Source organism: Lutjanus erythropterus, chromosome 4 (genome assembly GCF_056507025.1).
Source record: "Lutjanus erythropterus isolate fLutEry1 chromosome 4, fLutEry1.hap2, whole genome shotgun sequence".
Classification (NCBI taxonomy): Eukaryota; Metazoa; Chordata; class Actinopteri; order Lutjaniformes; family Lutjanidae; genus Lutjanus; species Lutjanus erythropterus.
Window position 1 is genome coordinate 2,575,932 of NC_139320.1, and position 22,313 is coordinate 2,598,244.

General features: G+C 39.1%; 1 protein-coding gene across 1 annotated transcript; it reads left to right on the plus strand.

The window, feature by feature from the left end:
- The first annotated feature begins 4,568 nt into the window (after nt 1-4,568).
- Nucleotides 4,569-20,719, plus strand: kcnj13 (potassium inwardly rectifying channel subfamily J member 13). Its single transcript, XM_084716764.1, has 3 exons — nt 4,569-4,855; nt 14,815-15,377; nt 19,863-20,719. The coding sequence occupies exons 2-3, from the start codon at nt 14,861-14,863 to the stop codon at nt 20,435-20,437; spliced, it is 1,092 nt and encodes a 363-aa protein (XP_084572890.1). The 5' UTR covers nt 4,569-4,855; nt 14,815-14,860; the 3' UTR covers nt 20,438-20,719.
- Nucleotides 20,720-22,313: the final 1,594 nt, after the last annotated feature.

Consider the following 22,313-nt stretch of genomic DNA (forward strand, 5'->3'; position numbering starts at 1 on the left):
CCCATCATTACGTCAGGTTACAGTAGAATAAGGGACCCATATTTTCTTGTAGATGTCTTGCTTATCTATCAGCTTATAACATAGTCTTTCATAGGAGGACATTTTAGCCATTTCAACCAACTGCTACTTCACCAATGTATCTCCTTTAGTTTTCCAATGTTGCAGCATGAGCCTGCATCCAGTGATAAGCGCTATCCTGCATCATGAGATCTGGTGAACATTTAGACCACTTCCTTTCAGCAGCATTCCTAATGGACAAAGCATCAGTTGCTGTATGATTGAAGAGGATATTACTGTAAGAATGATGGTCATCTTAGACTATAGAAGATCTATCATGGAGCATGAATACAGCATATATAAGAGGGTTCCACAAGAGGTTTCATATCTCCAGCACAAGTTTCTAAGTCCTAACTGTGTCATTTTACTTGGGGTCCAATAAATCCTTTTGATAACTTTATAATTAACTGCCTTAATATGGCTGAAAATACAGTAAACTATAAAAGGTGACAGTGCACCTTAAAACAAATGCAAATACAGTATACTCTGTGACAGCACACCTTCACATTGATAACAGTCTTCATGTCTACATGTTCCCATTAGCAAATAAACAAAAACATAAGTATGTTGGTTGATAAAAATAATAAATAAGTTCTACTTACATCGTAGGTGCATTCTCTTCACTACATCCACAGGAACAACCTGTGCTGCTCGTTCTGAAACTTTCTGAAAGAAAACTATTTTTGGGAGCTATTCGTCTTTCTCTGCTGCTTCTTTCAATTCTGCCTTCTCAAACGTACTTCTGTGTTTGTATTTTGCTTGTTTCTAAATAACTTGCTGTCTTTACTTTTCACTAGCTAACTTTCTGTTGATTTTCCCTTGTGGTGGTATCGCACATGTCCATAACTGCAATTACTCAGAATTCCACACGGGCCTCTTTGTACATTCTGGAACAAGAAATCGCCAATTAATCTTTATTTAAACTCAATTTGCGAAACATGACATAGCTTATAACTTAGTTTGTGTTATTGTAATGTTATTTATTTGGTGAATGACAGTAACTATGTTGCACCATGACGTAAATGTCTTGATTGAATAAGCACTATAAATACCACGGCTTCTCAACAAAAAGTGTGAGAGGAAGTAGAAGCTGTAATAGTGTAATATTTCATTGTTTCATGAGAATTAGAGCCCATATCTGTTTAGTAAATGATTTGAGACTCATGCACACGGGCCCTAACTGGTCACAGGTGTAACCTGTTGGTTTTCATCTGTGTGCAGGTGTGACACCTGTTAGCCTATATGTTTTTCATCCATGTAAAGGTGCACCATCACCAGTTAGTTTTTTTGTATGAGAACTTGCTCAGACATTGATGATGCTTTAATCTGTTGTGATGCTCCAACACCAGATTTTGTCAGGCAGGCTGGTTTATCACTATCTTGGTCTTGCTATTTTGTCTCCTCTGTATCACTGCAATTCATTTCACTGGTGTTGGTCATTTTAAAGCTGTATAATTTCATTTCTTTCTGTGATGGGTAGGGCCCAGTAATCTCGCATTAGGGCCCGGTGCTGACTCGTTACACCACTGGTCCCCAGTGTATATTCCTAATTTCACCCATCCAGCCCAGTAATTTTTTTTAAATATATTTAAGGGTTATATTTTACTACAATGATTTATGATTTCTTTATAATGATACCAGACTATACAGGAGGCCCTGTCCTCCATTCTCTATGGTGGCATAAAGTTTTGTCTGATTTACATGTGGATTTTCTACCAGCCCACAAAAAGTTGTATTTAGCTTCACTGTATTTCAATAATACATTGTGTGGTAAGCTTAACATGTAACTTATATAATTTATTATCTTTAAAAAATAAAATAATCTCATAGAGGTGTTGGCAAAGTTTCAATATAGGTCAAGAAGGGCTGCCAAATCTTCTGAATTTCCAAAACCCACCTAGCTGTGGGGAAATGGGAATCACTGCTATCAACTTATTGACAATGCATTTTCCACAAACCTTCAATTCACACTATTGGTTAAAATAAAATTCCCCAATAAAGAAATCTGTGGATCCAGTGGAGAAGTAAATCCTGTTTATATATTAAAGGGATGGTTTCACAGGAAAACAGTGTTGCAGAATCTCCAAAACAGTGGAAGTGAATGGTGACCAGTTTTCAAATGTAAAAACAACAGAATAAAAATATAAAATGCCTCCATACTGCTATTCCACATCTAAAACACGTTTGATCATTCAGGTTTACTTTTTAGATATACTCTATTTTGTTGCTGTTTAGACGTGTTGTCATCACCAGCTTTGCATTTCACTTTTCAAATACTGCAGTGAGTGTTGTCTGTCATCAACGTACGGTTGGTACCATTAAAAGCTCAGAGTTTTGGTCCCAACCCTACAGCAGACACACACTGGGCCTTATGCAAGAACCACTTACAAATATAAGTGATTTAGGAGAACCAATGGCATTCACCAGTTTTATCATATTTTGAATTTTCTTTCAGATAGAAACAATTTATGAGGTCCAGACCTGTCATACAGTCATGTGCAGTCAGTCTGCTGGTATCCAGACCAAAGTTTTTCACTAATGACTGAATATTTCATTAGTTTGAAGACATTTTGAATGTGACAAACAAATTACACTTCATAATTATGTCAACATCATCCTGTTTGACTACATTTCAAATTATAATATAGCTGCAAATTTACTTACAAAGCCTCTCATCATTAATCTAATGATCTATTATTACCTGCTGTCAGGTGTATTGGCTGTATATCTATGCAAGTTTGTGAAGTCGCTGTTCATCCTCACTCTGTCTTCTGTCCCCATGATGAAAACTTCAGCTTGTCCCCCTCCTCCTGCTGCAGTCATCCATCACCTTGCTATGGTGACATTTCATCGTTATTTCAGTGACAGCCTGAGCCTCAGGTAACACGACATTAACAGTACTTGTGTCTCCCGTTTCTTTGCTTTAGCAGGTCTTCTAATTCCACAAATATCTGCGTGAAAATAAACATTCAGAACTATTAGACAACCTGGTTCAAAAACAGCTCATTCTGCTGTTAAGACCATGTCTCAGACTGTGTGGGCAGGACGAATCACGTTCCAACACAGAAGCTTTACTTTCCTTTGCTTTACTTAGTCATTAGACAGTGTTTTACAACAGGGAACTGAAGCCACCGTCTGTGCTCTTTATAACAACCAGACTCCATCAACACAAACAGTCATTACAGCTTGCAGGACACAGAAGTTGTAGGATTAAGGCTGTCTAAATCTGTTTATTTGTGATATTGTGTGAGTTTGGTGTTTTAAACACATTTCTTTCAGGGTCTGAACTAACGTTACTTGCTGCAGATTGTGCAGATTGAGACAGTGGTAGATCAGCAGCTCCCGTGTCCTGAGGGGGAAAATTGATGTTTTTCCAGTGGAGTTCTGTGGGTGTGAGGAGAGCACAGACGGCTGCTTCAGTTCCTGTTGGTAAAGACTGTTTCACAGCAAAGTAAAGCTGTGAAAATGTTCTAATTATAGCGCACATTTACACCAATATTGAGTTTGTCCAGGTAAAATCACTATTTGTGTCAAAAGAGTGATTTAACTTTGTTGGGTTGGCTCAGACTCAGAGAGCAGCTGCAGCAGCGGGAGAAGAAAAGATTTGTTACAACCACATAGCAGTTGACATGGATTTTTTATGATTGGTTTGTGGAATTAATTAGGTAAATAATTCATGTAAAAAATCTCTGAGAACAAACACCCCTCAATTCAAAGACAATATTTTGATTAAATCTCATTCCTAATATTTTTTATATGTTTATTATATAGATGAGACCCTAAATGACATTGTTAGAAGACTGCTGTGGGTTTGTGTTTCCAGAGGCTTTAAGAAGACATGGATATCCCAATGGATTTTAGGTCAATTCTGCTTCAGAGCAAATTGTTGGACAAACGGACAGACAGTGCTGTCCTGCTGCTCGAGGGTCAAAAAAAACGTGTTGACTTTTAACCTCCAGTCATGTGGTTCTACTGTTCTTCTGTCACCGGCAAATAAACTCTGTGTGACCCCTGAGTTAATGTGTTAACTATTCTGTGGAGAAAAAATAATGTGTCAGTTGTTCATGAATGAGTTTCGTGTGAAAATGAAAACTAGTAGCATATATTTTAACCATAGTTCAAACACACTGTGCCAAATGGGAAAAAAGATTTTAAATTTATCCTACAAATTTAGGAAAATGTGTATGGAGTGATGCTGCACAATGTTATTTTTCTTTCTATAAGCCTTTAAGATGTGTTATTATTTTATGTGACAGGAAACTTCAGAAAATCCATGAATAAAGAAGAAGAGAAGGTGGGGACAAATCTCATGGACTCAGGCAAATGCATGCATTCACACTTTTTACACACAGGGATGCAAAACCTTATCAGCAACCCCAGTTTCTCCCAGCAGCAGCTGCAGGACACCAACCAGCAATAAGCAGCTCTTTGAATGAACTGTGACAAGGTGTTGTTCTTCCCCCCTCCCTCCCTCTGTCTTCTGTCTTCCGGGAACACTAATAGGCTCCATGCAGAGTAATGTGACCAATTGAATCATCCTCGCCCCGGAGCTGGAAGCTGCAGATCGGAGGAGCAGAGAGAGCGCCGCGCTCAGTCCGGCTCCCACACTGAGAAAACTTCTCCGGGGTGACGCTTTCTGCTCGGGACTCCTCTGGGATTTTACGGCCCGTCCTCCAAGGAACTAGTGGCACTCTTTCCAAAAGCCTCGGCCCCTTTCTTTGCCCACTTGGCACACCTCAGACCAGCTCTTAGGTGAAAAGGTCAGAGGGCCCTGGTTCAGCCGTGACCGCAGCTCGAGGTGAGTACAAACTTGAGCGTGTGATGCTGGGCACAGCTGAGGCCCTGATAGCAGGACAATGAGTGAGTGATCAGCTGTGATCTGATCAGTCCTGGTGACCTGTGAAGGTTCCTTACTAGTCAGATAACGTCATTTATGTGCACTTTATAAAGTTTACAATACATGCTGTAAAGACACAGGAGCTGTTTTAATCAACTAAAAACTTTTCTACAACTGACTGTGGCTGATCCAGGTGGTGGATAACCAGCATGGACACAAGGGCATCTGAAAGTCAAGACAACAGCTGTCCATTTGTATCACTACAATGAGACAGATGATCAAACAGATGAGTTTTTCGATTTCAGATGTAAACGTTGTGTGATAAAGTGGTGTTAGAACAAGAGGTGAACAGCTGCACACTGAACGTTACATAAATCCTTCTGCACTGCTCCGAGTATTTCCACTAACTCGCTCTCTTAACTTGTCATTAGCACAGATAGCTAAGAGACGGGAAAATGGCTGACTAGTCACTGTCCCGTACAGACGTCATTACTAGGAGATGACTACAGTAAGTCTAAATATCCAGCAGCCTCAGGGAGCTCACGCTCCTCACAGCAGATACACAAAGTGCTGTTTGTTTGCATCGTCATACATCTGAACAACTCCAGGAGGAGAACACTGCAATGTCATGACATTACAACTGCATTACTTTAGTGGAATAATGCTTTAAGTAGAAGGTATGCATTCAAAAAGTTCATTCAAATAAAAGTGTGGAGGTGTTCACAGTTACACATAGTCTAGTGTGAAAATATGTCAAAGTAAAAGACACAGTAAAAGATTTCCCCCAAGCATCCCATGATCAATGTACTGAAGCACAATGCTCAAGAAAAATGTTCTGTTCTCTGACTGTAATCAATTTAAACTTCAGAATAAGAATCAGGTTTATTGCCAAGTAGGTGATTTTGGTGCAGAACAATCAACACCGTAAGTAGATTAAGACTGAGGTCAAGAGGACTGAGAAGTCAAGAGGCACAAACAGAAAATTGAGATATGGAAGAAAATATATGCACAATATGTTGTATAGCACCCATTCTTCAGAATTGAGACAAATCATGTCCTCCTGCAAAAAACTTTAAAAAATATTAATGCCAACACTATATACAATTTTTTTTGGTGAAAATGTATTCTTTAAGAATTTATATATATATATATATATATATATATACATATATATGATTTTTTTCTTTTGTTGGTCCTTTAGAGTTGTGTCCCAGATTTCCACCAGATTCTTACAAAAACATGATTTAATCAGGCATAAAAAGGGTTATCTATACCCTAAAGACCCTGTCTTACTTCCTGGTTTAAAAAAGGCCGGAATACTGCTGGTAAACTTTCTATTTCTGACAAATTCATTAAATGATATTTCTATCAGATGTGTCTCAAGCATAACATGTTGACTCTGTAGTCCTTCTAAATCAAAGATAAATAAGAATTGGGTAACTTTAAAAAATAAAATGGCTGTTCACTACGACTGTACTGTGAAAATTCATCTACATATGATAAAAAGTGTAATCTCTAGGAGACTGACCGATTACAATGTCAAACCCCCCTCAGAATATGAGTGAATGAGTGATAGATGACAGGACTGTACAGTTTTGTACAGAGTGTGAGGTATTTGAGTGTGTTCAAGAATCAGGGTCCAGTCTGAAAACACAGTGTGATGTGGAAACTTGAAGCCTGCAGGTCACAAACACTGACAGCAGACCTTCACAATATGAGCTGAAAAATACCTCCCTGAACTCAGTGAAGCAGACTTTATTTAATGACTATAATTCACACACTGCATTTACATGAACTCTGCAGAAACTTTACAAAATCAGGATACATCATGACTGGTATGAACGATGTGTGATGGTGTCTGTTTTTAAGCCTTTAGGTTAAATAACAGACACACACTGCAGACTCATCTGTCACTACCCTGACTCCTAGAAATCAGTTCATATGCTACTTGTTTGCATTGAGGAAGCAAACATTTTAATGAAAATAGTTTTGTTTCAACTTAAATTTGATATATAGTTACAAGTACAAAGTTTTTGTTTTGTTGAAATGCAAAAGCTTCATTGACAGCACATATCATTTGTTTTCCTCCAACATTCTCTCATTGGTTAAGGTCAGAAGTGAGAGGTAACAAAGTGCAAATACTTTCTTATTGTGCGTTAGATATTTCAGGTCTATTTTTAGATCTATTCTTACTTTTACTTACTACATTTAAAGCAAATATCTGTACTTTCTTCTCTTCACATTTTCAAATCAGGCTTGTTACTTTACTTTTAATGATTAATGATTTCAACCTAAATGGATAAAACAATAACACATGACAGTTCCTCTGTGTATCCATCAGTGCATATCTTGCATGACCTAAAACAACTTAACAAGACATAAAAACATGTAAAAGAAGTAATACAATGAAAACAGTGTAAAAGAAGTGACAAGACATTACAGACTGAAAAAACACAAAAGACAAAAATGACGTGTGACAAAACAAGATGAAAATTAAGAGGGTGACTTTACTTTTATACTTTAAGTACGTGCTAGAGCCTGAACTTTTTCACTTTTACGGCAGGAAAGAATTTGAATCAGTACTTCTATATGAGTAAAGAATGCAGGAGCTTTTGCCAACTCCAGTGAAGCACAGGGAAAGTTGGTGGTCTTTGTTGAATACTGAAAAAGTCAACAGTAACTTGATGCAAAAGATATGTTTACAACAAAACCACCATTCTTGCCTAAAACCACCATATTTGCTTAACCAGAATGTTTGTGTAGAAAAAAACACTAATCATGCATGGGACACTGAAGACAAACCTCTGTCTCTAGTGTCAAAGTCCTCTGCTTTGTTCACCTACTGTCCACCCTGACCACCTCCCTTTAACCTCTTTGCCCAACAAGAATAAAAGACCTCCTGAACTGGAAATAAAGTTTCTGGTGAACATAACCCAAAATGCATTCAGCAAATCCATTCAGTAATGTTTAAAGTGTATTTCACTTTCAACCTGCATTGTGATAACTTCATGCCATTACAACAACTGACAGCTAAAATGTTCTTAATGTAAAAAACAAAAAACTATGACACATATCACCTGACTGCTCCTCAACAGGACAGAAACGTTTGAGTTACTCAGCAGTTTGCGTTACACACATGTATTACATTCATCTCGTAAAGAGATATCTGCAAATGCATGCAGAATCTGAAGGCATGGGACCAACATTTGGTATTGGAATCACGTTTGAACAGGCATGCAGGTAAACAAAAAAGAGCAAAAGAGGCAGAACATATTGGTAAACATGCAGTCTTATCATCAATCAGTTTACACAGTTAGATATAGTTTGAACAAAATTTATCTGCATCTTTATATAGATATTCATTTATAGAGATTAAATGCCAACTCCAGCTTTCGCATTTCAAATTGCTAAATGAATAAGACTGAAAACAATGAGCGGTGTACAGAAGGAGTCTTGTCCTGGATGTCCTGGCTGCACCAGAAGCCCTGAAACACTTACTGTCGCCCCCCAGGGGCCAAAATTGGTGTCAGACAATTGCAGATGGGTTCTGAAATTCATATGACATTAGTACATTTAAAGGACCAGTGTGTAGGATTTAGTGGCATCTAGTGGTGATCTTGCTGATTCCAAACACCTCACCTCACTCTCCCCCTTCAAAGCATGTAAGAGAAACTGAAGTGGCTGCAGATTTCACCAAAAATTTGAAAGGCTGTATGTAGAACCAGCATTTGCTCTGTCTCTTCTTGGCTACTGTACAAATATGGGGGTGCAATATGGCGGACTCTGTGGAAGACGACCTGCTCCTTCTGTAGGCTCATTCCAGAGATACACTTGCTTTTAACTGTGTAAACACATGTGCATCCACATGCATCATGGCTGCCTCATGTATCCATTTCACATTTCCATTCTTATTTTCAGGTGACACAAATGAAATATATGAATATTATGAATATTATATTCCATTTCTGCCAAATTCTGACAATAGATCCCCATAAATCTTACACGCTGGATGTTCAATGAACATCTTTACAATTTTAAGCCATAAAAGTCTAAAGAATCAAACATGCATGTTGTAAATGTTCACTTAAGACTAATTTATGCTCCCTTTACGAATGAAAATAGACATGTATGTTTTAAATGATATAAATGTCACTGCTCACATACTTCCATGCATCTGTTATGTTGGCTTGGATTTTAAAGCAATACATCCACTAGATGGCGCCACTCAGAGTCAACCCTGAAGAGAGGGAATCAAAAGTTTCTGATAGCAATAAACACGTCAACGCTGGAGTAGGCTGTAATAATGAAGCACTCGAGAAAGAGTCAAAAGTGGAGGCAGCATTGTATGCCGTTACGTACATCACAACATGCAGACAGAGATATTTTTTTTTCACTGCCTATTTGATGACAAACATCATTTATTGGATTTGGAAACTTTCTTCATTGTGTCATGTGGTCATTTTTCACTTGAACTACAGGACACACCACTGTACTACCCTGACGACTACTGAAGGTACCACTCAGTTCTCATTCTTCAGGTGAAGGGCTCATAGGTCACGGTCAAATAGTCTCACTAAAAAATCAAACGTGCAAGGCTCCTTTAAAAAACACAGCAAGGCACACTGTAAGGTTTGTTTAAAATTAGGATGCTTTTATTTTACATGGCAAAAAGAGTCAAAAAGAGTTAAAAAAAAAAAAAATGACTGACGTGTATCGACCAGCTTACTGCTCAGTTCAGTCTCTATCTGTAAGCTTTCAGAAAACATCCAGAAGAACAAACGAAATGAATGCAGAGTACAGACAGAAGGCTTCCTCTATATCGATGTTTATCTAAAATAAGACATAAATGAACCTATACAGTACAGGTTTTCTGTATGAATATACTGCACAATATTTTAGTATTGCCTACCCTCATGCAAGTGTCATATAACTCTGTTTACATTTCATTTTTCTATATTTTTCCATCATGTTATCCCATACACTGAAATACAGCGGTTTGACCATTGCACTGCATTTTAAGTTGTTTACAATAAATTCCAAGATTTTACTGGATTTTCAAACAAAACAGTGAAGCTGTCAAAATTTAAAAAGGATCTTGTTAAAAACCAAAGCAGAAATAATAATTCAGAAATATTGGTACCTTAAAGGAATAGTACAACATTCTTAGAGCAATGACTTTCTTTCAGAGAGAGTGAGATGAGAAGGTGGATACAGAGGTTTGGACAGAGTCAGGCTGGCTGTTTCCTCCTGTCTCCAGTCTTTATGCTAAGCTAGGCTAACCACAACCTGACTCCAGCTCCATACTTAAAGGACCCATGTGTAGAGCTTGAGATCTGTGTCTGAACCCAATGGGTTTGGGTCGAATCGAGCCTTATTTCTGATATATTTCATGGGCTCACATCAGGTTGGGGCTATTTTTTTTTTTTTTTTTTTTTTTTTAAGTTATTTTTTTGGGCATTTTTTTGCCTTTAATGATAGTGACAGCTGAAGGTATGACAGGAAAGGGGGGTGAAGAGACAGGGGATGACATGCAGCAAATGGGCCGCAGGCCGGATTTGAACCGGCGGCCGCTGCAGAGGACTAACAGCCTCAGTACATGGTGTGCACGCCCTACCAACTGAGCTATAGGGGCGCCCAGGTTGGGGCTATTTTATACATAATTTTATTTACTTTTTTTTTTTGTCCCTGCCAACTATTGTTCCTTTGGTCTAATCATTATTATTATTTTGTATAGTGCATGTTCACTATAAGAAAAGTTTCATCTCAGTCAGGATGTATAGAGGGGGGCTTGAGGGCTGTAATCAGGTTCAGGCTGAAATATGCTAATAAGGGTCGGGTTTGGGTTGGTTTGAGACAGAACTTTTGTCAGAACATTTCAAGCCTGATTAAAGCTCTACCCATGTGTAGGATCTGGAAGCACATAGCCGTGTAAGGCTGCAGATTGCAGCCACCTGAATACCCCTCGCCTCGCTCTGCTGACTGACTGGTCCAGTGACAGCTCTGTAACAGACAATGGAGCTTCAGCCTGCACATGGCTCTCATGTGACAACCTTGCTGACTGTTATCAGGCTGCTGTTTCCCCCAGACTAAGCACAAAGACAAATTTCATCCCAAACCAAAACTCTTCTCAATACTCTGCTGTTACTGCAGCTGATGTCCCACACAAGTCCGTCTGGCAGCTGCTGGCTTAACAGATGTTGTCACATGTTGATTATGCTGTTCCTATTTAATGACAAGTACTAAACTGAGTTCTCTTAATTATTTTTTTAGTCACTGAAGTATTTTTTCCCTGTGTTTTTAAGGTTGGAACATGCTTTAGAAAAATATCAGGAATATATGTCATTTTTGTTGTCATTAGTGTGTGCGCTTTCCAAATGGCACCACTGTATATATGCATTTTAACATTTTAACTTCACTCACTGTGCCCTCACATTTGATTTATAGTTTTCTTCAAACTTTAAATCGGTCATCTCCCTGCTTCTTGAGTTTTTTGTATTTAAAAGCCGTGCAAAGTTCACAGCAGATGCATCAAAAGAAGTTGCAAGTGCACAATAAATGCATGTGTAAAACGATGGTGAATGTATATTGTAATTGGTGGACCAGATGAGTGGAGAGCCATGCAGTGCAGTAAGTTTAAAGCTCCCTGCAGATGAAAGACGCATTCCTACTCTGCATGTCGCTGTGTTCCTCAGACTGATTCCCAGCTGGGACCTGCTCTAATCTCCTGGCAACAATATTGACATAGAAATAGAAACTCTGACGAGGACAGGACTCTAGCTGTCTGCCTGTCAGGACTGCTGCCACATACATCTGCTCACAGTTCTTCCACACACAGTCTGCATGTCCTGTTTAAATAAAACACGTGGCGATCCTGTACATGCAGCTTAGGTTTGGGATTTAAAGGAACAGCTCTACATCTTGGGAAATATGATACCCAAACTCAAATGAAAAGACGGATTTCTCTTAGAGATGTAATCGTATGAAATTCTCATAATCACAATTATCATGACCAAAATTCACGGCATTGTTAAAATGTGCTGAAAATGTATTTTAAAAGGCACTAATACACACCCTGAAACCACTTCACCAAGTTTTTTAATGAAAACTAAAAATATAATTAGCAGCACTTTGCACTGTGTTTGCTTAAATATTAAAATAATAACAGCCATTGGCACAAACTTTTTGGAAGCATGTGAAAATGTTAAATGAGCAGTGCACTGACATTAAAGATGGCACTGTGTGGCCCGGAGAGGTAATTGTACTTTGTGTGTATTGCAGAGATGAAAACAAAAAAACATATTAAAGGGTGGGTGTTTAAGCAGCCTGTGTTTCAAATGTTTGCTGCAAGAATATGAAAGGGATCCAAATTCAAATCAGTACACAAATAAGATCAAGTAGAATAAAATAACATTACCAGTACCAGATGAAACAATATCATCTTAGATAAAAACAACATGTACATACATACAATCCAGTCTTACCAGATACCACAGTCTACCAGTATTTGCAGCGAAATTGTTTTATATGATATTATTATTCTCCATTCACTCACTTAAATTTGAAGTGGTAATACTAACTGACTGGAATTTCTAGGGGCTTTTCTAGAGGGGGGGCATGGTGGAGGCACAAGCCATCTCTGAAATCTCATTGGCCACCACAAGTGGCACCCCATTATCTTCAACTGTGATTAGTTATCTGTCCAGTAAGAGGCAGGACCTTAGGTTTAACCAACTGTTTGATGTGTATTTTTAAACATGCATCTTTTGTATGTAGCCTTCTTCTCATTTTTACAGGATTCATTTAGCCTACTTAATAACTTATTTAAATAAAATACAATTATTATTAAAATACAATTATTTTTCATGATGGAGTGTAGGGGATGAATTAAGGACTATCACAGCTTGAGGACAGATGTGTGATGGAGGTACAATTTCCCTCTGAGGACTTTATATCATATTTGTATGGTGTCACTGTGCTGTGATCAGTAGGACTGTTAAAATTTGAAACACAAATATTAAACACTAAGATATTACAGGTTGGTAAGTTGGTCCTTTTGGTGCTGCTACAGGAATGAATAGTTTGTCTCTAAAATCAGACATGTACATGCATGTGTGTGGACTCAAGTCATCTGCTGACTTTAGACTTGATTTGACAAAATGACAGTCAATTGAAGGATGGAAAGGGGGAAAGGTGTGTTTGCAAGTGCAGACCAGCAGAGAGAAAACAGTTCCTGTGATTATCACACACAGATGTACACACTGTGCTGTGGTGGACAACAACAGATGACAACATGCAAAATATGTAGGTCAAAAGTGAAGTAACTGTGTCATAGAAATAATAGCTGATTACTCTGCTCTTAAATGATCTCAGCTTTATTTGAAAGTAATAAATACACATTTTAAACAAAATCTGTTACTTGTGTGATTTCCTCCTTTGGGTAGAATGTGAATTCATGCAATCTGCCTGATTTTCATATTGTTTTTTCTAGTGTGTCCACATTCAAACTGCAAGATGTTCAACAATACTTTGAGCTAAATGCTCACGTCAGCATGCTAACATGCTAAAGTTACGAAGCAACAGACCATTTTCACGGCAGCCATATTGATATGAAAGAGTAGGTGAAAGGAAGATTCTCAGTCAGAGGTCAGAGAAGGTGGAAAACAGGCACAAGATGATTCTTAGTTCAGGCTGATTTATTCACACGTTCACATAGAATCTGTGTGGAACAAAGAAAACACTAGTCTTTTATAGGTAAAGTGTGTCTGTATGTGTGACTAAGATAACAGAGAACTGTAGTGATGTATCTCTGTGTATTTGTTTTTATTGTAGATTCAGACCATCTCAGCTTTTTTTACCACATAAGGTTTCAGTCTATACTTCTTTACATTAACAAACATAAATTAAACCAAGGCAACATTCTTTGTCCCTATATGGACACTCAGAACTGATGAAAGCCTATGGACCCGGAGTGTAGGCGCATACACTGATAGAGGGAGTCAACTTTGAGTCCTATTCAATGTATATAAAAATCACTCATTGTTGAGAATTTGGACAAAACCTTTTTTTTTTTTTTTTTTTTTTTACAGGGTTTTGATTTTTAGTTGTCGATTTAGCTGGAAAATATATTTTAAAAGATAAAACTCTTTATTAAACTTTAGAATGGGCCTTCTAGTAATCAAATTTTGTGTCTCAGAGTTCTCTTAATGTTAATCAAAGTACACATTTTTAAACCATAATTCTTATTTATCTTTGATTTAGAAGGGCTACAGAGTTGACATGTTATGGTTGAGACACATCTGATAGAACTATTATTTCATGAATTTGTCGATGAATAGAAAGTTTATTAGTGTTTGAGCAGTATTCCCACCTTTTTTAAACCTCTGTAGCAGCCGTGGGTCCAGTTCCCACCTACGACCCTTTGCTCCACCTTTCCTACCCTCATTTCAGCTGTACTATCTTAAATAAGGCATAAAAGCCTGAAAAAGGATGACCAAAGTGATTCTCATGAATGTACAAATGTATGTAGAAAAAGAGGAGACAACCCACCTGATATTTGTTGATATATTTCAGTCTGGGCAAAAGTTAGATAAAGAAGGTTAATTTGCTCTTTCTTTTTTTTTTTTTTTACAAATGTAAAACCGTGTCACTGACCAAAAACAGCTGACTGAAGTTTCTACTCAAATCACTTTGCTAACAAAGTGCAGTACAGAAAAACGTGTTCATTCATTTGGTCTTGTTCAAGGTTTCACCTTTGACATTGCAAGGCAAGCCATTTCACACTGCCTTCAGTCTTTGTGCCAGACTAGACTAACACATCTCTCCTCTGCACTGGACACACACAGATGAAACTGATAATGACACTGACTGATTACTTCTGCCTGTAACCTTCTTACAAGCTGTCTTTTCTCATTTTGTTTCAGGGTCATCCTCACAGTGACTTACCCTGCTTAAGATCGATCTCTAACCATGACGACCAAATCCAACAGTAGTGTTCTGGGTGGCAAGGCTTCCTCCTCTCCTCTGTTGTCCTCTCCACCCCGCCAGCGCCTGGTAACCAAAGACGGACATTGCTCCCTCAGTCCACCTCAGAGCCCGTCAGGCTCGTGGCGCGGGGCCTCGGCCAGAGCCTGGCTGCTGGCCTTGCAGGACCTGTGGGGACTGTTGGTCGGCCTGCGCTGGAGATGGGTCCTGCTGGCCTTCTGTGCCTCCTTCTTGGCCCACTGGCTGCTGTTTGCCTGCCTGTGGTACCTGCTGGCTCACCTCAACGGAGACCTAGCCGTGCAGGACCATGATGCCCCCCCACAAGGGCATGTGGTTTGCGTGAAGCACATTACCAGTTTCACAGCCGCCTTTTCCTTCTCCCTGGAGACACAGCTGACCATCGGCTACGGCACCATGTTCCCCAGTGGGGACTGTCCCAGTGCCATTGCACTGCTGGCTGTGCAGATGCTGCTGGGGCTCATGCTGGAGGCGTTCATCACAGGTACAACTGTCCTCTCTCTACACACATCACTTACGCTGAGATATATCAAGAAGCATTTCTACAGGGTATTACATGGGAAAGAGTGAGGGCTGTTTTATACCCGAGGAATAGATAAATCTGTTTCCTCCTCCATCAGTCATACAACAGACCTTGTGATGTTTTACCTTGTCTTACGTTTAACAGTAACTTCGGTATTTTTCAACTTGCACTGTATTTTCTCATGGTTTTGTATCAATTTCTGAACAATTTTGGAATTTTGTCTAGTACTGAGGGAGAGCACTGCAGCTGTCAGATGCCTAACTGCAATGTAATCCTTATGGGCAAAAGTGCCCTCCAAAGTGTATTACAAACAGTGGTGGAAAGAGTACTGAATATCTGTACTCAAGTACAAGTACTGTTACATTGCTAAAATATTATTCATTTACAAGTAAAAGTACTAGTGTTCGGAATATAGTATATTTAGTAAAAACACAAGGTATTCGTTTCAAAAATGAGTTACAAATTTTGTGCATATTCCTTACCTGATAGTTGAAAATGCCAACAACTGATTACCATTAATGATTTATAACAACAAAACACTTTTTTTGTTTCTCAATGTCAGTTTTTTGACACTTTTTTTCATTTTAAGTCTAAGTTTCCTTTGTCAACAATTGCCTCCAGCACAGAAAACGATGTCAAATGAGGTGAAATTACTGCCATTAAATTTCCATGAATACACTTTAATTGGTTAAATTCTTAATGATGACTAATGATCAATCATTAACATCCTTACACGACACCTGTGCTGCTGCAGTATTTTATTTTGTGTCCATATGTCCTGGTTGTCATTGGCCTGTTTGTGATTAGATCACCTGATTGGCTACAAAAATGCAGATTAAATCTTTAGGTAAGTAAATGAAGTAGAATACATAGTGTAATGCATACTTAAGTATGAGTAAAAATACAGACTAAATCTACTCATAAAAGTACAAGTACCTAAAAAATACTTAATTACAGTAATGTGCGTATGTGTAATTAGTTACTTCCACCCCTGGCGACAATTATAGAAGGGATCCCTAGAGATATAGACCTTTTTGTGAATGAGTAAGAAATGGTTTGTTTTACCTGAAACAGCTGTTTTGTTTTTTGTTGTTTTTTTTTTTTTGGTTTTTTTTTTGCTCTCGATAAACCCACCATACTCCATTTACAAAACCCTCATTTTAACACCTCATCCTTATTCAAATTCAACAGAAACCAAATAAAACTAAGCAAAACTAGCTCAGGTTTGGTCCAAATAAACCCTTAATTCCCTGAGTTAAATGTGAAAATATTCTGACTCTACACACCATTTCTGCCTGCTTCTTCTCTGATGTCTGATCTCTCTCTTGCTCCTCTGCTGATATTTTCACATCTAACCTGTGAACAAACTGTTTCTGACCAAACCAAAGCTGTTGATCGTTCTAATAGTGGAAAGATAAACCATGACAGTGTTGATAGACAAAGCAGAAGAGCAGGATTCCCAGGAGGCAAAATAACAACAGAAGGCCAACACAATTAAGCCAAACTGGAGTAAAAACAAAAAACCCTCTAACTTGTCCATTTGTGTGAATGTGAACATGAGTGGTTCTTTGTCTCTATATATCAGCCCTGAGATGAACTCGTGACATGTCCAGGGTGTAGCACGCCTCTCACCCAGTGTCAGCTGGGATAGGCTCCAGCCCCCCATGACCCATCAAGGATAAGCAGTTATGGATGATGGATGGATGGAGTAAAAAAACACTGAGCCAAAACTGAAGTAAAACTAAGACACAAGCAAAAGACACTAAAACAATAAGACAGTAAAAGAGATAAGAACAGGAAAAGAAATGGTTTGTTTTACCGGACAAGAAAAACATGACGCTGTCTCTTTTAATACTGGACCAGTTTCAAAAACTGTTGTCCTCATCGTCACTTAGACCCAAAAACATGGGAAAATAGGGTCCGGTTTGAAAAACACTGAAGTTACCCTTTAACCTTAAACAAACCTTCCCTTACCTAAACAGTAACAGTTAACTCTGAAACACTTAACTGATCTAAGACCAAACCCCAGCTTCAGAGGGCAGAGCTTGTCCTTGTGTTACTAAATCCATTACATTAAGAGAGTGTTTAATATTAAGCCCTAAAAGTGTTTCTCTGGGAAGGGTGAACCACTATGAAGCAGCCGTGCTGAAAACAGCTCATTGTTTCAAAGCTTTTGATGCAGACAGAATGTGACCTCTGCTGGCCGACCCTTGGTATTGCATTTACATGGAAGGCTCCAGGACTATGATGGCACAGGAAGTTATAATATTGTCTCAAAGCTGTTATTTTGATATTTAGTTCTTTTAACTAAAGCACTTTTAAACAGTCTACAGCTGTGCTTTTACACAGTGTGTCAGATCATCCCTTATTCCAAACCAAACATCTGTGATCTGACAGTGATGTAACCGTTCTCAGTATGACCTCAGTGTTTCTACAGTCCTGGTTACAGCCTCTGTCATCACAACAGTGGTAGAAAGTAACTAAGTACATTTGTTTACGTATTTGACTAAAGAACAACATTGAGGAAGTATATCTATATTCTATTACTTTGTATTTCACTATATTGTAGAAGGAAACATTTAACAGGTATAGTTACTAGTTACTCTACAGATCTTACATTAAAAAACATAGAAGTTTATAAAACACAACAGACTGTAAAGATTAAACCATTGTTTTCCAACCACTTGGCTTGTGATCTCAGTTGAAGACATTTGCCATATTTCATATGAGTGGTTAGCAGTTCAGCCAAAGAGACATTTCCCCACTGAATGTTTTGCATGGTTTTACTTTAGTGATTAAGTAATATTTCACACACAAGTAAAGGTTTGTACGTCAGATTTATTTTTTCTTCTCTTCTCTTCCATTAGTCATCCCATGACCCCTCTGATTTAACCGGTGATCCACAGATTGGAAACCACTGGACAAAACTGTGCATGTGTTAGATAAAATCTAACTTCTTTAGATACAGTCACAGATTATGTGTGGGCTGTGGAGGTAGACTGCAAGGGGGTTAAATACACAGGACCCTTCTAATTTGTGCTAATGCTGATAAGGATAATTTAAACTCTAAATTAATTAAGTATGGTAAAACAAGTTTCAAGGTTCATTTGTTTATCATTCTACAACACAGGGTTGTACAAGAAAACACAGTAGTCCCTTTATGCTCCCCACAAAACAAATAAAAAGAAAACTAATATTAATGGAGGAGTAATGAGAATGAATGAAGCAGTCTGACAGTCTGAGGGAAGAAGATGCTCTTCAGTCTGGCTCCAGCAGTGGATACTTGTCTATGTCCTGTCTGATGGCAGCAGGGTGGACAGAATGTGTCTGGGTGGGTGTTGTCTGTTAGTATTCTTTGGGCTCTGCAGGCTCCTCATCTCCCCAGTATCACTGATGTTCTGTAGATGAGTATCATTGGCAGTTTTAATGACCCGCTGCAGTCCTCCTGTCCTGGGCTGTCCACACAATGCAAGTTTGTGATGTTTCCAATCAGAATGCTTTCTATTGCTCCTCTTCCTCTGTTCAAGTTACCAAGGAATGTTGCCTTATAATATCTCCTTAAAAGTTCCCATGAAATGACTAGCGGTGTGCTTAGTGCTTCCAAATATTACATATTTCCTATAAAAACAGGCAAATATGGAAGTACTTGTTGTGGACATTGATTTGGTGATTATAATAGTGCTGAATATCAGAGATACATGCCATGCAGGAATAATGGTCCATGGATGTTGAACGGTCCTATTAGCTGACTCTGCTCAGACTGAGAGCTCCCAGACCAGGACTGAAAACAGCTTCCAAGACCAAGAGAGGCTGATTTGATGACAAAGAATACAGTACCAAGGTGGTTGTGGCTTCTAGTACCCCATAACTGAGTCAAGGCTAACCGAGCTAACGGCAGCTAGTGGTTACCTAAGTTATCTTTGCAACAAGTAAAGCTATCAGGAAACTCATAAACGACCTCATTATCGGTACTATTGGGTTTGGAGGCTGTGTTCATCCTGGTGCCCCCATGTTCACTGGGTGGCTGCTGAGTCCACTTCAATTGCCCACGAAGAGCAGATTACAGTTATGGTTAGCTACTTTAACAAGTAAGCAGCTTAAAGCTGTCTATCAGTGAATGACGTTATGGAGTTGTGTTTTTGTACAGTAAGGCCCAGCCCCCAGAAACACTCCTCCCTGATGGTGTCATAGCCAAGAATGCATTTCATTGGCCACAAATTTAGTATGTGCAGGTCAAGTCTTCAACAATTTTAAATTTTATAATTGTCAGGCCAGATACTGGTGTACAGGCGATTTTGGCTTCATGAGATCTTTAAGGAAAGTTATGTGTCTTGCTGCTTTTTGTCAGAGCCTGACTTCTTTTATTGCAGTTCACTGCAAAGCTGCATGAGACAAAAAAGCCAAAACATCTCATCATATGAAGTTTTATTTTGTTTTATCCTTCAGGTGCATTTGTAGCCAAGATTGCACGTCCCCAGAAGCGAGCAGGAGTCATCCAGTTCAGCCCCCAGGCAGTGGTGGGCCAACACCAGGGTCAGACATGCCTCATGCTACGAGCCACCAACCTGCTGCAGCGCCCTCTGGTGGACGTAAAGGTTAGTGCTGTGCTCTACGAGGAGCATGACGGTCAGGCCCTGCACCAGACAGCTCTGGACTTCCATTTGGATCATCTGGGCCAGCAGCCATGTCCCTTCTTCATCTTCCCACTCACCTTTTACCACCCCCTGGACCGTCGCAGCCCCCTCTACCCCGCCCTGTGTGAGGGCATGTCCAACCACTTTGAGTTGGTGGTCTTCCTCTCAGCGCTGCAGGAGGGAACTGGTGACTCCTGCCAGAAGAGGACCTCCTACCTCCGCCAAGAAATCCAGTTTGACCGTCGCTTTGTGCCCGCCTTGGGGCTGGATGCTCGGGGGAGGTACATAGTAAGCACCCAGCATTTTGACACGGCCCACTCAAAGGAGCCTTTGAACAAGGACTGTGTGGTGCAGATCAACGGTGACGGCAGTGACAGGATGGAGTAAAAATGCTGAAGGGGAGGTCTTATAGGGACAGCTGTAGTTTCTGAGGGATGACTGGGGAGGGTAACAACAGGGGAATGTTTTGTCAGGAGGTACTTGTTGAAACTTAAGTTCAGATTTAGGAAATTAAAACATTTAAAATTCTAAGTATATCAGCCATGCTGCTGACTCCCTCACCTCCTCCCTCCAGTCACCTGTAGGTCTTTTCCACTAACATGGAACCAGCTCCATTCTGGTTTTCATTTGTGTTTTCACATAAAATAAATTGCTTCAGGAACCTGAAAAGCTGTTTCCCGTTGTTGCCCTCCATTGATGATGATGCTTGATTACAATACACTCAAAACTGGTGGAAATGCAGGCTGGTTCACCAAGGTTCCAAGAATCTTGAGCGAAACCAGTTCAAGTTATTTGTTGGAAAGGGCATTTGGAGTCCGTATTGGAGCAACCAGGGTATGATCCCTCACTGGCTTCCCACCCATCACTACTTCCAGTGGTGTTGGTATGAGAATGCTCAAACTATATTTAAAAATATTTAGTTAATTTGTGGTGGCACAATCAATTTCAAATTCAGTTCCAGTAATCAACATTTTACTATTAACATGTAATCAAATTACTAGTAATTGGAAAGTGGTGCGTTATGAGTTTTTTTTAGTGTCTTTCTACTTATTGTTTTAGGGTTTATAGCACGTTTGGTTGGCAGCCAGCTGTTTTCTGAAAAAAAAAGCTCTAAAAACACTGTACAATACAGTGACAACAAATTCCTCTCAGGAGTTGGTGGTGACCAAAAACAGAGATAAAAGAGTGAATATTGAAGTTACATTCATGAGGGGGACACCAAAACTCTACATGAATGATAAGGACCCGTGTGTAGGACTTGGTGCTATCTAGCGGTGAGCTTGCCAATTGCAAACATCTTGTCTCACTGTCCCCTTCCAAGCATGTAGGAGAATCTGTGGTGGCCGCAAAAATCCAGAATAGCACAAAAGGCTGTACGTAGAGCCAGTGTTTGTCTGCTTGGGGCTACTGTAGAAACATGGAAGTGCAACATGGACACCCCAAAGGAAGAGGAGACACTCCCTCTGTAGATATAAAGGGCTCATTCTAATGTAACAAAAGCACATTGATTCTTATTTTTCTGTGATTTTACACTAATAAAAATATACTTATGAATATTATACTCCATTTCTGCCATTTTCTGCCAATACATCTGGCAAAATCTTATACACTGGACCTTTATGAAAAACTTCATCTTAAAGCCACATGTATATTTGTGACAATAATTGAAAGTTGCTATGATTTAATAAATGTGTGGGGTTTCAGAATGACAAACACACAGTGATTTCTCTTTAAGTGAATGGAGACACTCTCTGAGAAAGTTGTTGATTTGAAATGCATTCTGCCATCACAATTTGAACTTTTTTTGTATACCTGCATTTATTGAAATCTAGTTTGATCAATTCAGTTTCACAAACAATTGATTTTCCAAACTTTTCATACAAGTTAAGAACATTGATTGATTATTGCAAACTTAGATGTACAACATCCAAATATATGCCCATAGGTGAACAGGTAGTGTGGAAGACTAATAAAGTTATGATAAGATAAATGAAATGGAAATTTGAGGATTGGCATCAGGCAGATTGAGCGGTGACAATTATTTCCATTAACTAACTTCCATAAGCAACACATAATGCCACACTTGAATGCTGTAGAAGTACAGTTTGATAGCTGTTCTCCCTGTGCCTGCATGGGCTTCTTCCATCCAAAGACATGCAGGTTAACTGGTGACTAACTTGCCTGCAGGTGTGAATGTGAGTCTTTATGTGATTGGCTGATGACCTGTCCAGGATGCACCCTGCCCCTCACCCAGTGTCAGCTG

Bases quoted from the DNA above. Each gene is read 5' to 3' on its own strand.
- kcnj13 (XM_084716764.1), top strand. From the start codon at position 14,861: ATGACGACCAAATCCAACAGTAGTGTTCTGGGTGGCAAGGCTTCCTCC. The intron at 15,378-19,862 runs GTACAACTGTCC...TTTATCCTTCAG, and splicing joins GCTGGAGGCGTTCATCACAG to GTGCATTTGTAGCCAAGATT.